This window comes from Taudactylus pleione, unplaced genomic scaffold, assembly GCF_031769625.1.
Source record: "Taudactylus pleione unplaced genomic scaffold, aTauple2 ptg000080l, whole genome shotgun sequence".
Taxonomy (NCBI): Eukaryota; Metazoa; Chordata; class Amphibia; order Anura; family Myobatrachidae; genus Taudactylus; species Taudactylus pleione.
The window spans coordinates 540,116-556,657 of NW_028284482.1; the positions used below are offsets into that span (position 1 = coordinate 540,116).

Sequence of the window (16,542 nt, forward strand, 5' to 3'; positions counted from 1 at the left end):
CGGCGCATCTTGAATGACGAGATTAGCCATGACTATTTGGATAGTAGTGTGTTTGTTTACACAACATGCATCCCACGTCGGCACGCAAGCATATCATTTCTGGTGCAACCACCTGGAACGTATGACGCGACTAGCCGGAAGTAAATAGACAGGAGGCCATCAAGTGCCAAATGAGAACACATGATAACACATCCGGTGTGATCGTCAAACCGGAAGTGTACGCGCGTTATGACGAGAGCGGTAAGGTGCCGTCCGTTTTTTGGGAAATACGCCAAAATAAAGCTACAACCTATTAAAAAGGTGGGCAGGTATTTGATTATTTGTTATTGGTTGAATCACATTGTTTGCACATTACAAATATGCCTTGGATTTTCTATATTTCTTTTATATATTACTTCGTATCATGGTTATAAGATTATAGGGGATAAATGTAATGATTTGTATTACATTAAGAGCTTGAAGTAATCTAGATTTATGATTTATACATGTTTTTGATCCAATGATTGAACCACGGTTGGGGGTGGAGCTACTATTAGGGCTATTTAAACTCTGGACTGACATTATCTGGTCACACTTTGAGAAACACGTTAGTGGCCAGAGAGGGGTGCAAGGAGCGACCATTTGTGGACTTTCAAAACGAGACTGTGAGGTACTATTGGCAAGGTGGTTCTGAACCCGGGCGCTTGTCTTACCATCATATGTGAACTTATCCTGCCTTGGGAAGGCCATTTTCGGTACGCGTCCATTTTATGTTTTTTCTTATGTATCAATACATTTTTCAGTATTACACTATGGGCTTTTCCCTTTTGTACATTTTTCGGAAGAATACGTGAGTGGAACAAAGACTTATAATATCTGTGGGAGAATTTCACCTAAGAGAAGAATAAGAGGATCATTATCATCAAAACTTTAATGTAAGTAGGAATAATGCCAGCTACTTATATTGTTTGATATTATTCCAACATCCTATTTTCTTCTCTTCGAGGAACACTTGGGAGGAAAAATTCTGAAAAGAAACTACTTTAATACCATCACCTTTACTGTGTTTTTCTATGGATTCAATTTTTTCCTGTTCAGATATCGCTGTATAATAAGTGTTTTGAAGTCTGACATTAAGACGTCATTCCAGATACTCTAGACGAAGTAGCGCTTGAAACTCTTGTTTTTTCTATATCACTCTCACTGCCAGTCATAGTGAAGAGGATACCACTCAATAGATGTGACTGTATAATAAGGTCACACCCATACAACACCAGAGCTATGGCTCAGAATAGCAGACTAAGTGCAGGGATACCAAAAAATTAGCATACAGTCGCAGACACATGCAGAACACCACCTGTAATTAATGGCACTTACTGGTCAACTACAGAGACTTAGCGGCTAGTAGGACAAAGTGCTACATACACTGACCACCAACAGGAGGAGAGGTATGTAGGGGGACCCATACTCCTCACCACCCGCTGAGATCTGCGACACGCAGCCAGGAGACCTCATGGTGGGTGGAGCCGGAAGCTGTCACAGTTTAGCCAGACCGCAGTGGAAAGGCGCACTGTATAGCGGGGAGGAGCCGGCTGTTAGACAGGGAAGGCTGCCTCCCTTGGCCAGCATTTAACCCCTACGATGCTGGAGCGTTCCCGCCAACTCCAACCCACCGTTCCAGGTGGCTTTGTGGAAGCGAAGGTGCCTGGTTCCACATGCTGTCAACCCCAGGGAGTCCCCAGCCCTGGAGGAAAAAAGACTGATTCGGCACGCACCACCGCGGCGCATGTTGCTTACCTGCTGCCCCGTAAGATCCAGCCGCAGTCTAGGGATCCTCCAGAGTCTCTGCTACCCAAGACCCCAGAGGCCCGCCGAGATCCCCAGTGTACAGTACCGGCGTCAGCGGGCTGATGATGCGGCAGTGCGAACTTCCACTGGACTGTCCGTGCCGCCGCACTAGAAGAATCTTCAAATTTCAGGGGCAGTTTAGCAACAGCCCCACTGCGTGTTCAGTGACAGACTCCGGCCGGGCACCCAACGAAACTGAGGAGCCTTCGGCCCGGGGGCGGGGTATAGAGGGAAACCAGTTGCATCCTGGGAGAAGAATTTACTGCGTAAGGTGCCCGGATGACTCTGCATCACCTATACCACAAGGTCACCCTGTGGACCTTCTATGGATCCTGAAGTAGAAATACACAGATGCAGGGATGGTTCAGTGAGAACTATCCGTGCATCTGTAAGAAAAAATAAAAGTGTTTAAAAAAAAAAAATATAGCGTGGGACCTGCAGTTCTACTCGTAAAGACAATGATTTCACTTCTTTTTTTACACTACACATATACATTCTCAACCCGGAACCCGCCGCCCCAGGGATGCCGGAGTAATCAGCCTAGGCCTGGGGTGCCCTGGAGGGGGGACCCCTTTATTGGGGGTCCCCAGGGATCCCCAGCCTGGGCTGACTAGCGTTCAGGGTTGATGCTTCAGCCGGGAGGCCCGGTGAAAGGGCCCCCCTGGCTGTGGTATCAGGCGCCCACTAGAAAAAGTCCGGTGCTGGTTCTGGAAAATACAGGGGGACCATACGCATTTTTTTTCCCCTGTATTTCCAGAACCGGATCAGAGCACAGTGCTGGTTGTGCAGAATACGGGGGACCCCTACGTCGTTTGTCCTCCGTATTTTAGCAACGAGGGCTGGTTGTGCTTACATACGGGCGACCCCTACGTCGTTTGTCCCCCGTATGTTGCACAACCAGCACTAGGTCACTAAAAGCACGGGGCTGGTTGCTCTTTGGGGGACGGGGCAAGCCGTTTCTTAAAAAAAAAAAATTTTTTCTTCTTCTTTCACAGATGCACGGATGGTTCTCACTGAACCATCCCTGCATCTGTGTTTATTTTATTAAAGACAGATGCATGCATCACGAATCTCCCCATGCATGCATCATTCTTTTTTTTTTTTTTTCTAACAAATGATCTCCAGTCCACTCAAACTCTCCTAACCCTTCATCCATGGAAGATTTGTCATCCCTTCCTCCCGCTACGTTGGGCAACAAGCCACAAGAACTCTTGTCCTATGTAAAGACCCTTCTGACTAAACATGACATACAAAATGGCCTCTGTTAAGCAGGACCTTTCCATACTGTCAGACAGTCTTACTTCCCTGGAAGACAGTCGGGATAACACGTACACTACCCTATCTAAACTGGTTAAAATAGTGTCTCTTCAATCAACAGAATTGCTGTCTCTAAAGGCCAAGGTCGTGGACTTGGACAACCATGGCCGAAGAAATAACATGCGTATCAGAGGCTGGCGTGAGGATGTCCTTCCTTCTAACTTAGCCGACGCTCTAACGAAGATTTTCAATGAGATCCTTGGCAGTGATCCAAATAACAGAATACGATTCGATAGAGCTCATAGAGCCCTGCGCCCTCGAGGCTCCCCCTCAGACTGGCCTAGAGATGTAATTTGTCGATTCCACTATTGTTCCCAAAAGGAAGAAATCATGCAGAAGGCTAGACAACTGGATGGAATTGACTTCAACGGCAAAGTCATTCATATTTATCAAGATCTGTCCTGGCACACGTTGCAAAAACACTGAGTGCTCCGCCCTCTGACTGACGAATTACGGAAACGCCAACTAAAGTACAGATGGGGTTTCCCATTCCATCTACAGGTGACTTTCTCAGGCAAGATACACTCCCTCTACAAACCATCTGACCTTCCCTCTTTTTGCTCCTCCCTGGGATTTCCAGTAATCGAGATTTGGAGCCTCTGGAACAGTTGGAATTGCCCCCTATTTCTATACGCTCAACCTCTTGGCAACCGGTCTGAAATTCTGGACGTCGGCCCAGATCCTCTCCAGCTTGCTCAGAGAAGGACAATACCTGATGGTCTGTTACAGCCTTTCCCTTCCTGAGATAAACTTATAATCTATCTTCTAGAATATTGTTTCCTATATCTAGTTAATATATATTTAACATAGCTATCGAAGCTTATTCCCATAAAGTAACGTAGGCTTGTTCTATTTTGTTCTGATGTCACTATCTAGAATTTATATTTTGTTATATGATGGAGGTTCAAGTTGATACCGCCCCCCTATGCCCCCTCGCGATGTACAATACTACCGAGCCCTCGGATCATAATTTGTGTTCCGTGGTCTCAGTAGCGGGTTTTCTTGATGATGTTGCTCTTCTTGCAAATTTTGTTAATGTTTGTACTTAACTATTTCTTTGCTCCTTTTTACTCCCCCTTTTTTCCTCCCTTACCTCACAGGGTCTGCGATTTATAAAATTCCTATACTCTCCCTAATGTCTTCTCCTACTAAACTTCTAGTTTCCTCCATAAATGCCCGTGGACTGAACACCCCTGAAAAACGCTATACGCTTTTACGCTCTTTATGGGCAAACAGGTGGATGTGGCGTTGGTCCAAGAAACCCAGTTTAAACTGTCTGCACGATCCCCGTCCCTGTGTGATAAGCATTACCCTACTGCCTATTGTAATAATAACCCTGATTGGAAATCTAAAAGTGTTGCAATCCTATTCTCACACAAACCCCCTATTTCTGATACACATACACAGATTGATTCCAGGCAGACTACTACTGCTTACATGTCACATATATAACCAAGACTTCACATTCATTAATATATATTCCCCCAATCAAGGCCAGTATAACTTTCTTCGATCTTCCCTGGATATGCTTGATTCCTCAACTAAAGGCATTACACTCTTGGGCGGAGATCTCAACTGGACATTAGACCCCCTACTAGATACATCTGATGGTGTGCACCTAGATACTGTTCCACTAAATATAAACAGGTTAAGACACTGTTTCATAATTACCAGCTGGCAGACTCATGGAGGACTTTATACCCCACAGGCCGTAACTATACCTTCTTCTCCCATCCACATAACACTTACTCTCGCTTAGACTATATATTATTTATTAGTCAGACATCTCCACATGCTCGCTGAAACTGGCACTGGCCCAATAACCTGCTCGGATCACGCCCCTGTTTCCCTGACTCTGATTATCCCGTATTTTTTTTCTAGGCAATGGACATGGCGACTTAATGTGTCTCTTATGCATGACTACTGTAAAGCTGAACTTGATGCAGCTCTATCTGAATACATTGCTCATAATGTGACCCCAGAAGTTTCACTAATATCAATTTGGGAGGCGCACAAATGCGTCATCCGCGGCAAGCTTATTCAATTGGGCTCATATATTAAAAAACAAAAGTCTGCACAGGTTGCAGTCCTTTTACAACAAATCAAATCTCTGGAGACTTCTCATAAGCTGACCATGTCCAAAGATGACTATCATAAGCTTTTGGAAACCCGCAATTCTCGCGGGTAACATCCAATCATCCTTTAAAAAGTGCAGAAGCTGCTTCTACCAGTGGGGGAACAAACCGGGAAGACTTGGCTAGAGTGCCAAGAGATCAGCGAGCATCTAGATTCATACATACACTCAAAGATGGTCAGGGAATATCCAGTGTTGAGACCTCCAAACTTGCTTCTTGTTTCCAACACTACGGTATTATTCTACCCTCGACAACCTGCCTCACCTTAATCCTGCATCGTCTAACCCACTCACCTTACAAGTTGTTCTAGATTATCTTTCTTCTATTTCCTTCCCTATCTCCCGATGAGATCCACTCGCTTTGGAACATCCGTTTTCCATGCAAGAAGTAGAACTAGCTTTATCTTCTTCACCTGTGGGCAAAAGCCCTGGACCTGATGGGCTAACAATAGCCTACTACAAGATTTTCCAAGATAAATTGACCCATATGATGTTAACTTCTTTTAATAATTTATCTGCGGAATCCCAATTCTCCAAACAGTTCTTGGAAGCACACATCTCAGTAATACCCAAAGCGGGTAAGGATCCCTCCCTGTGCCCAAGCTACAGACCCATTTCGTTATTAAACGTGGATCTTAAACTATATTCCAAATTAATAGCCAATAGGCTAAATCCGCTCCTCCCCCAGTTGGTCCACGACGACCAAGTGGGATTTGTCAAGGGTTGTGAGGCGCGTGATAACACCATGAAAGTCCTCAGCCTGGTACATTTTGCTACCACTCAGGCGAAGACCCCAATTATCCTACTCTCAACCGACGCAGAAAAAGTGTTTGACTGAATTAATTGGTCCTTTATGAGGTCTGTGCTTGTTCATATGGGATTGGGTCCCTTTGCTCTTCATAGGATTTTGACCCTATACTCCTGCCCTTCGGCGAGGGCAGGAGTAAAGGTTCAAATCCACATTCCCTTTCCCTTGGCATCCCTCCCACATCACTTACTTAGGGGTTAAAATCACTAAAAACTTGTCACGACTTTTTGCCACCAACTTTTCCCCCCTCCTTCCATCCATTCGAACAGATTATTCCCATTGGCATTTAAAACACCTTTCGTGGTTGGGGAGAATGTAGTGAAAATTAACACGCTTCCCAAATTGCTTTACCTTTGTCTCTGCCTATTCAGATTCCAGACTCTTGGTTTCGTTTGCTGAATTCCTTAATCCAGCAATTTATCTGGTCCAGGAAACAGCCCCGGATTAGCCGTGATGTATTAGTACGACCTAAACATTTGGGTGGTCTCCAAATTCCTGATATCAAATCATACTATCATGCTATACAACTTAATAGAGTCCTTGAGTGGACGAGATAGAGAGGTCAAGCAATGGGTCGCACTGGAAGGTCGCTTCATGAAACTCCCCCCCGAAATTACACCTTGGCTTCTATCCCTTTCTAAACCAGAAATTCCTCATCCGACAATCTTTTCTTCTCTCTCTATTTGGAAGTCCTTAAGACAATTATCCCACATTTCCTCACGCTTTGGCCCCCTCAATTCATTTCTGGCTAACCCTGATTTCCACCCAGGTATTAATCTTGCACATTTCCCTAATTGGGTGAGAGAAGGTCTTTTTAGAGTTGGCCAGGTGGTAAACAGGTCAGGTGTTAAATCCTTTACTTAACTCCAGGAAAATTGGTTAATCTCACATTCTGACTTCTGGAGATATTTACAGGTTCGCTACTTTCTGACCTCCGCATATAGATTAACAGCTTCTAATAGAGACGTAACTCCATTTGAGAAACTGTGTGTATCACCAACTACTCCTTCACACGCAATCTCTGCCATATATCAGGTGCTCTTATCCAATCCTTCCTCTCCTGTTCATACATGGGTTAAAAAATAAGAACAGGATTTAGGGATTTCCCTCACAGAACAAGAATGGCAAACTATAGTCCTTAATACTCACTGTAGCTCAATTTGCACAATGGCAAAGGAAACTCAATATAAGAATTTAACGAGATGGTACAGACACCCTACTCTACTACATGCTATATTTCCAGCGAAATCAGGCTCTTTCTGGAGATGTCTTACAGCCCCTGGCTCCCTGCGACATATATGGTGGGATTGCCCCCAGTTATCTAAATTCTGGTCAGCAGTTATCTCCACATCGTGCCAAATTCTAGGCTCCTCTGTCCCTACGGACCAAGCATTCTGGCTAATTAACCATTCACATACCCCATTGGGAAGTTATAAAAAATCTTTATTGCGCCATCTCAGTAATGTAGCAAGGGCAATTATTCCAATCTTTTGGAACTCCCGCAATTCCCCCTCCCGTAAAGACTGGTTCCAGAGAATTGATTACTAACTTTCCATGGAAGATCTCTTATCCTCTTCTACCAACAAGCCTTCTAATTTCATTAACACTTGGTCTCCATGGTTAGAATATAAAGCTTCTGTGGAATTTAAAAATGATATGTCTTCAACCTACCCAACTACATAGTTTGATCTGGATTGTTTTCATTTAGCTATAGTAGATTTCTAATGCAAGAAGACCCTCCCCCCTTCCCTCTGTTATTTTGTTCTCTCTGTATTATCTTAATAACTTGTGTTTTTCATTTAATTATGTAAAAATGGATTCCAATTTATATATATTTGATATGGATAGGTTGGTGTTTTTTAGGACTTTGTTTATCTGTATTCTTTCTTTCTCTTTGGAATCTTTAATAAAAGCATAATACACAAAAAAAAAAGGTGGAAGAGCTCTGCACACACAAACATCAGATATTCTGTTATAAGAAAGAATTTAATATACACTTAAAGAGGTGTAAAAAATGCTCCAATACATATTCATGGATATATCATAAACCTATGTATATATCTCTCAAAGCAAAAATAGCAGAATAAAACATTTATATAGATCTGAATACTGTACCGTACTAGATAGTAGTAGCATCATCTGAAGTAGGTAAAATAAATAATAATAGTAATAAACAATGATCTGATCACTTGTAAGACTAGAGGAATATGTTCATATGATTGGAAAAATAGATGAAAAGGGCAATGTTTGTGGAAAAAATGTCCTGTTATACTGCGCTACTAAGTATGGCAAAAGTAGCATGGCTATGTTGTAGCCTGAAACAAGTGTCCACATGTAGTTCACATACCAGTAGAGATCACCTCCTCGGATAAACGGATCTGTGAGTGCTGTAAGCAATAAGCTCTCCAGCAGCACAGTGGGATCGCTGTTCCTACCAGCTGGATGGTAACCTTATCGGGGTCAGCTGCGTGACCCGTCTGTCTCCAATGTAAGAAACCGCACTGTGTTAAAGCCGTAGCCCAGCAGCTGGGTGTTTGTTATTTCAGAGGGGAAATCCAGCAGTGTAATAGCCGCATCACTGGCACAGTAGGTGAAGTGGCTTGGCGAAAAGATCGCACCTGATGTGCGTAGTCTCCACGAGGTAGATGGTGGTAAACCCGGGGGTGCAGGTATGTGAAAATGGAAATAAAACAGCTTGGCTGTAACACATTTCACCGCGATCAGCGGCTTTCTCAAAAGGCAGAATAGGATCACACTTCTCCCTATGGCAAGTCTGATGGATAAATATGGATGTGGCATACCGCCAGCTGTAAAGTTTGGTGGAGGAGCATTAATGTTCTGGGGCTGTTTTTCATTGTTTGGCCTTTTCGTTACAATTACATTATATAGAACTGTGCTTCCAGCTTTGTGGCACCAGATAGTGCAAAGGGGTATTGTCATACTGAAATAGGAGAAGGCCTTCTCCAAAGAAGTTTATAACAAAATGGATTGACAAGTTTTGTGTGGCCTGTACAGAGCTCTGATCACAACCTCATGTAATACCTTTGGCATGATTCGGTACACTAACTGCAAGCCAGGCCAATATCAGTATCAATAATATCCTTCTGGCTGAATTGATGCAAATTCCTGCAGCCATGTTCCAAAATCTAGTTGAAAGCTTTCCCAGAAGAGTGAAAGCTGTTACAGAAATAGGAACCACACAGTCCTATATCTTTCCCTCTCTGATGTAGTCCGTAAATCAAATCTTTATTTGGCTATACATATCATAATTTTACTTTTCAGATATGCTGTAATTCAGGAGCTGGATACAAAATGTCAGTTAAGAAACCATGTTATCTGAATGCTTCAGATAGCTTATTTACTAACATTTGTTAAGTGAAGCATTTTGGAATAAAGATCTTTCCACATGTACTCTATTTCTGTATATACTTTTATAGTTCGGAATTTGGTCTGTTATGTGGAGCAGGTTCAAGTGGCAAGTAGTCCTGCGAGTTGTCTTTCTCACGGTATAACTGGACTCAGCAACCCACTGAGGTGGCACTAGTTATGGAATGCTACAGAGATGCATGAGAATTTTGTTTTTTGCAGACAGATCCAATGCTCTTACTCTAGCAGTGTCCAGACTTCCTCAGGTAAAGAAAAATTTGGGTACGCTCTTAGGAATATTTTAATTTACCATAAGGACTCTCCCATGGCCAAGTTAGCATATGAGGAATATTCAACTAAGAAGTTCTGAAATGACATGATTGCCATTCAGAAACTCTGGACCAACTTCTAAAACTGACACAGAACACCAGAAAATCTCCGGACTTGTAGCAGTATTCAACGTTTGGAGAACAGAAAGTATCCCTCTCAGAATTGGAATAGATTGTGTTAAAAACAGATTTAAGATCCAAGACATTGACACTAATATTATATGTCATCTATGGAGGCAAAAGAAAAGAAAAAAAAAGTAGACTGCATGCAAATATTTTGTAAGCAAAAGCAGTGTGAGGTGCACTAGAATAGTCCTCCTTGACCTACTAATGGAGTTACCAAAAAATAAAAACACATGATAATAGAAATAACAATCATATTATGGGCAGAGTCTATGAATCCCCAGATAGATATGACAGATTTGATTTCAAAATATCAAATTGAGAAAATTCTATTGCCATCACAGTGACTCTAAGGTAGTGAAGAGTCTAGGAGACATCAGACAGAGGAATTGCTGCAAAATATACTGTGCCATTTCATGGAGGATATTTGAAAGATGTCATATTATTGGATCCTTTAGAGAAAATAATTCATGCGGATTTGCGATATATCTGTGGCTGCTGGACAGCTGGAGTTATCAGAATAAGAGCAGTGTGTTAATACATGAGGTATACATCCTCTGCGGCTGCTAAAAACCAGGAGAAATCAGGATAGTAAAAAACCTCCGATTAAGTCAAAATAATGATGAAACGCATCAGGTATTTTGAAAATAGATGTGATTTTCAGCAGAAAGCCGTTTTACTATTAATGTAAGAACAGAGTTTTAATTTTTTTATAAATACATTTTATTGGTTTTACACAAGACTGAAAGGCTGATATATTTTTGTTGGATGATCTTGGTGCGAGGGTTCTATTCCAGAAACCTACACCTTATAAAAGGAGATAACTGTCTTTGGAAAAAGTGGGGATAACCACGGGACAATATTTATAAATAAGCGCTCCCAGGCACCTTTTCATATCACATCATGTGTATATAATAGCTATTTAGACTTCGTTTTCACATTTTTGGTAAAAAAAAAAAATTATATTGAATCAGATTTAAAATGGCTACTTTGTACATAATTTCATTTTAAAAATTAACGATTTTGGGGACATTTTGGAAAAAAAGTTTTATAATTTAATGAAAAAAACTTTACTGTATTATTAGCCAGTACAATGGTTAAATCAAGAAAAGGAAGGATGGGTCAACCTTATACACCTTCTAGGGGAATCAAATAGTTTCCTGCCTCTACTCGGCTGATCAAGGAATAACTCATACAACAGAGCTGCCATGTAGTTCTTAAAAAAAAATAAAAAAATGTAATTATCAGATGTGCTTATGTATATGGTATGTGAATGTAACAGTAGTGTTTACCCATTTATAATAACGTAAACTTTTTACACAGTACCTTTAAGAATTATTCACTCCTAAACTCACCTAGAATTCTACACAATTTAATTATGTAATAAGCAAAACCTTTAAAACTTGCTAAATTAAATATAATACAGGATTGGTGTTGGTGACAATAGGTCAGGTTATGATGCGTACACACGGTACGATCTGCACAACCAACGATATTGCTGAACGATTTCCGTTGAACTTTTCTATAGTGCATCCTGCCACATCTCTTAACATGCAAAACGTGACGAAATCGTCCAAGTTGCCCTGCATGTACGGACGACCAGAGATATCGTTATCGTCCATGCGGGAACGTGCATCGTTAGTTGTTCATAACATTTTTATTCAACAAATGATCAACGAACGATTTATTGTTGAACAATATCGTTACCGTTCATTAAGATCGTACCGTGTGTACACACCATAAGTATGCAGTTTCCTTCCCAGTGTTTATCTCCAAGGCTGACTGACATCAACCCCCATCCCCCCAGCATACAGTTCTTCTTACGTGAAAAGCAATTTGTTGGTGGCAAATAAAATCAGCTCCCCCTTTAATTGATGTTACATAACCTATATTGTATTTGTGAAATCTTTTTACGGTTAAGTAGAAATTGCCATTTCACAAGCTGCTTGCTATGCAACCTCTTCAATTACAACAGGATCAGGAAAGGGACAAAGTAGGACAAATAATTGAAATGGCAGAAAAGTCATATGTCATTGAAGGAGAATTGCGATCAAGAATTGTTAGTTGGATGTAGACACCCTTGAGTAACGTCCTGTGACTCCAAGTGGAGGATTATGGCAGAGTGGTAAGGGTAATGTATAAGCAGGTTGTGGATAAAAGTCCAGGTCGGTCACAAGTTTCTAAACCAGAGACTGCACAGGTTTTTTTTGGTGGGTTCTCTGGTGTATAAGAATTATATGTACATTGAATGCAAATGTCTAGCAAAAACATAAGATTTTGCAAAACTAGTTGATGCAGTCTCTATCCCAACTTTAACGTGATGTATGGCAATTTCCTGCATGGAACACTATATATTCCTTTTGACAAACTTCACCTACTACCCTAGATTGTTACTTCTGACACTTGAAGTGCTTCAGTTAAAAAGAAAAATCCAGTACAGTGTTTCCACGGGACAGAAATTATTTGACTAAAAGGGTATCAAGATAAGATGATTTATTGTGTTATACAAACTTATTGTGATGTTCTTCATAAATAGGAATTTAAATTAGCTTCAATATATTTAAACAAGGTTATTAACAGGGCCCATAAGAGACACAATACAGGTAGTTTCTGTTACCTTCAAGTATATGCATCCTCACTAGCTCCGAGCGTTCCGGCCGACACCTGATTTTCCGCTTTAAATAGTCCTCAGTCTAGAAGACAAGAAAATAGAACGTTAATAACATAGAAGAGATGACCAACAGCTATCCAAAAACGTATAATATACTTTACAATATTTCCAGTTTTCATTTTCCTGGAGCAAAAAAAGAAAAAAAAAAAAAAAAAAGAAAAAAAAAAGAAATTATCTAAGAATAAATGATTAAGGAGTAAAACTGATAGTGAATCTTCATTTCATCTTTGAATCTTCATTCAAATTGTCATATAATCACCACTATCATTAAGCAAGAGGATAAAATGAGACCTAACTTTATGCATGCTCACAAATGATCCAATTCAATCTGAGAAAACCATTCTCAAGCACACATATCGTCCATAGGTCATCAGCTGGCCTATTTGGCAATACCAGAGGCAAAAGGGAAGGAGAGAGATAAAACTGGTAGCATTCAAAGGTTTGTTTGTTTGTTTGTTACTGGAGTAATGTAAGCTATATATGCTCTGATATTCTGTAGGTCAGCCTCATGTGTTAGCCTTAGCCATCCCAATGCCCTGACTTTGGTAAAATACATCAATTAGGCACATAGCAAGTGAAAGACCACACTCTTATTTTTAAGAATTCCAGCACAAAAAAATTGTCAAATTTGCGAACAGATACCAGAGGTTTCACCACACTGTGAATAAGTCATATACCTCACCAGTGACCCTGTTGTAATTCTTGTGAAGTGGAACCCCTTAGCCATGCTCTTCGCTCCTCTACCCATGTGGTAGGAGCTAACACATCCCGATCCATTAGCTGCTGAACTGGTGCTGTAATCCCACCAGTCTAATCAGAGCAATAACCCAACATTAGCACTGTCTAGGAGAGAGACTCCTCTACACCCTGCATCCATTTTTAAATCCCAGACGCAATCTCACTCTCAAGAAAAGTCAGGAGGCATATTACACAATTTACAGTACACAAACTAAAGGTGATATTTACACAATAGTGGGAGGGTGTGCAATGCTACAATTAAGAATTTTAAAACAAACATCAAATACATACATGTGTACCAGATATAATAGAGGCAATGCAAAAAACAGTCTGGACCAGAAGGTGTGTCCAGCAGTCTAAATCCTATTTTCTATATTTCTATTTTCTGACCTGACAACCCATCTCGATTTGTTTTAGCTTTACAGTCAACTGTCCACTAGAGAATCACAGACTTACTGTACAGTACGGTATTATGTCACTGAAAGAATGGATAAGAAAGGTCCTATAAGAACTGGGTGCCAATAATAGATTCTCAATAACAGAATCTCAATATTCTATATTCTTACCCGTGCCCTCTCCAAGCTCCGTCTCTGTTCGTGGAAAGATGCTGGACTCTTCAGTGCTAGTAAGGGAGACAAAAATGTTTGGACTTTAATCCTGCAAAACCAAGTTAATAAACAAGATTCTACAGTTTAAAGATTTTGTACATTGTTTGTAACCTTACTACCTTCAGTCAATAGCAAGAAGAGTGTCTTGTTACCAGGCACTGCAGGGCTTAAAAAGTTGCTAAAAGACTAAAACAACTGTTGAAGGAATGCAGTAATAACCAGATGACTATAATTTATTACAACCCCCTAAAGGACATTTAGATATGGACACTGCACTCAAAACCAAGAAAACAGAGAATGTTTAATGTGTGCTATGATGGACCCTGCTCCTTCCCCTGGTCTGCGGCTTTGCGCTTGTGCCCACAATCATCATCACCACTCAAAATGTCACTGGCTGTAAACAAGACTGGCACACACATTTGTTATTACATTTTATTCCTTGGGTGCACTCCCCTTACAAGAATAATAGAAAAAAAGTTAATGTAATATAGGGAAGGATAATCAATAAAATAATAAGGGTCTGTGCGGATATTTTCTCCACTTTCACACACACTCATCCCCATCAGCTGTGGTTACCGGCTGTCCTAACCCCCACCCACTTCAAAACAAAGGCCATTCCAGATGAACAAAAGATGAAGGCTACACACAACTCCAGCACTAGTAAAATTCACCTTAAAAAATAAACTAATTTATATGACACTTCACTGTTTTTAAAGCAAGTTTTCATGTAGAGATTTCACCAACCACCGAACAAGGACAATACAGACAGGAGTAGTACTGTATGTTAGATGTATATTGATTACACCAATACCTCCATCTAAATTTGCGGTAGACAAATTTTTAGTTGTTTTGTTAATACATCACCTTTAATTATATAGGTGCAATTTCCTTATTGAAACTTATTATACAGGTATTTGCGCTTAAAAAAGTTTATCTTTTATTTGAGTGTTTGCATCATTTGGGCTCACAAGAAGCCTCAGCTTGTACTAAAGAAACTGAGCCCATCCCCCCGTTTTAATGTTTAATGCATTATTTGAAAGAATGTATAATAATAATTAAAATCCAAAATAGAGGTTTACACTTAACCCAATCATTGTTTTGTTATTTTTGGAAATCATCCTGAAATAATTCAACAGATTTTTTTTATGGCATCATGCCCGCTTTGCAAACTTTATGGAGTCATGGTTCACAAGTTTGTTTCAAGTGCAAGTCAAACACACCCAAAGCGGACTACCACTTCCTGATGAAGTTTAAGTGACAGAATAAAGAAAACACAAGTACCCAAAAGAGTTCTTGCAACTTCCAGTGCAGTAACTAAACATAAAATATAAGAGATTGAAAAAGTGTGTGCGTATGTCCTGGCGCAAATTGGTGCATTTTAGAAAACCTGTTTTAAAATGTTCAATAAAATTACCTTGAATATTACCCCCTGACGCACAAGAATTTCTATGGCTGGATTTTAAAGATACCTTGATATGAGGGACCATTACTTGTAAGTAAGGTACGCAATACTGAATCAACACAAAAGAAACCTTTATATATACACACTATAACATCCTCAAGTGAGTAGGGTATGCTTATATCTATCATCTTGGTGTGAGGATCGATCACTATTAATGGGTGTTCTAAAGAAACAGAGATGCACTTTTTCATACTCCTATAGAAGGGTGAATGGTACGTTAGCCGGTTGACACTGCATTCCCCCACACTTTGAGGTGTATACCCTTGTGTTTAAGTTAGATAACACACATTGTCTTTTTTTTGTTTGTTTCTCTTTTGTATATAATTTTTCGATTGGATATCGTGGGGAACAATAATCACGCAAGGAGCAGCCTGGATTTATCAAAGAACGGACTATTTATGGTGACATTCTTAGGAGATTTTAAGATCTTTCTGTATCTTGTGCAGGACATATTTTATTCTATGGTTTTTTGGTATTGCGCCAGGGATCCTACTTTTTTGTATTTCTATTGTATAAAAAATTCGAGGGCTAAGGAAAAATGATACATAAATGACATGACATTTACTACATTTTCTTTGTATTTTATGCATTTAAGAAAATATACATTTATTTTATCTATACTGCACAGCTGAGGTCAATGTAACTACAATGTTTATGCCCTAATACTGTGTACTGAGGCATCCAAATGATTTGTAATGAACAAGAGAATATTTAGAGCATTCGTTCAAAATGGAAGTATGGCCTGAACTAACCATTAAGTTTCGGATAATGCAAGTGGATGGACTATATTTAGAGAAAGACTGTATAAAGTCCCCCTAAAGTAACTTATGAGGTACAAACTTACTGACAAGATTTAACAGCCCAACAATCCCCATTTTGAAGCATCTTTCCACATACAGTGCCTTGCAAAAGTATTCACACCCCTTTGCATTTTCCATGTTTTGTTGCCTCACAACCTGGAATTAAAATAGATTGTTTGAAGATGTGCATCATTTCATTCACAAAACATGCCTACAACTGTGAAGTTGTGTTTTTTTTTATATTGTGAATCAAACAACATTTAGAACAGAAAACGTCAGCATGCATAACTATTCACCCCCCTAAAGTCAGTACTTTGTCGAGCCACCTTTTGTGGCAATTACAGCTGCAAGTCGCTTTG

At 40.2% G+C, this 16,542-nt stretch overlaps 1 protein-coding gene across 1 annotated transcript in view; it reads right to left on the reverse strand.

The window, feature by feature from the left end:
- MRTFA (myocardin related transcription factor A) overlaps positions 1-16,542 on the reverse strand; it is a 160,756-nt gene that overhangs the window by 89,982 nt on the left and 54,232 nt on the right. Inside the window, exons 5-6 of the mRNA XM_088467999.1 lie at positions 13,880-13,935; positions 12,522-12,597 (exon numbers count right to left, since the gene is read on the reverse strand). Coding sequence (XP_088324125.1) covers positions 12,522-12,597; positions 13,880-13,935 — 132 coding nt within the window. The remainder of the gene's footprint in view (positions 1-12,521; positions 12,598-13,879; positions 13,936-16,542) is intronic.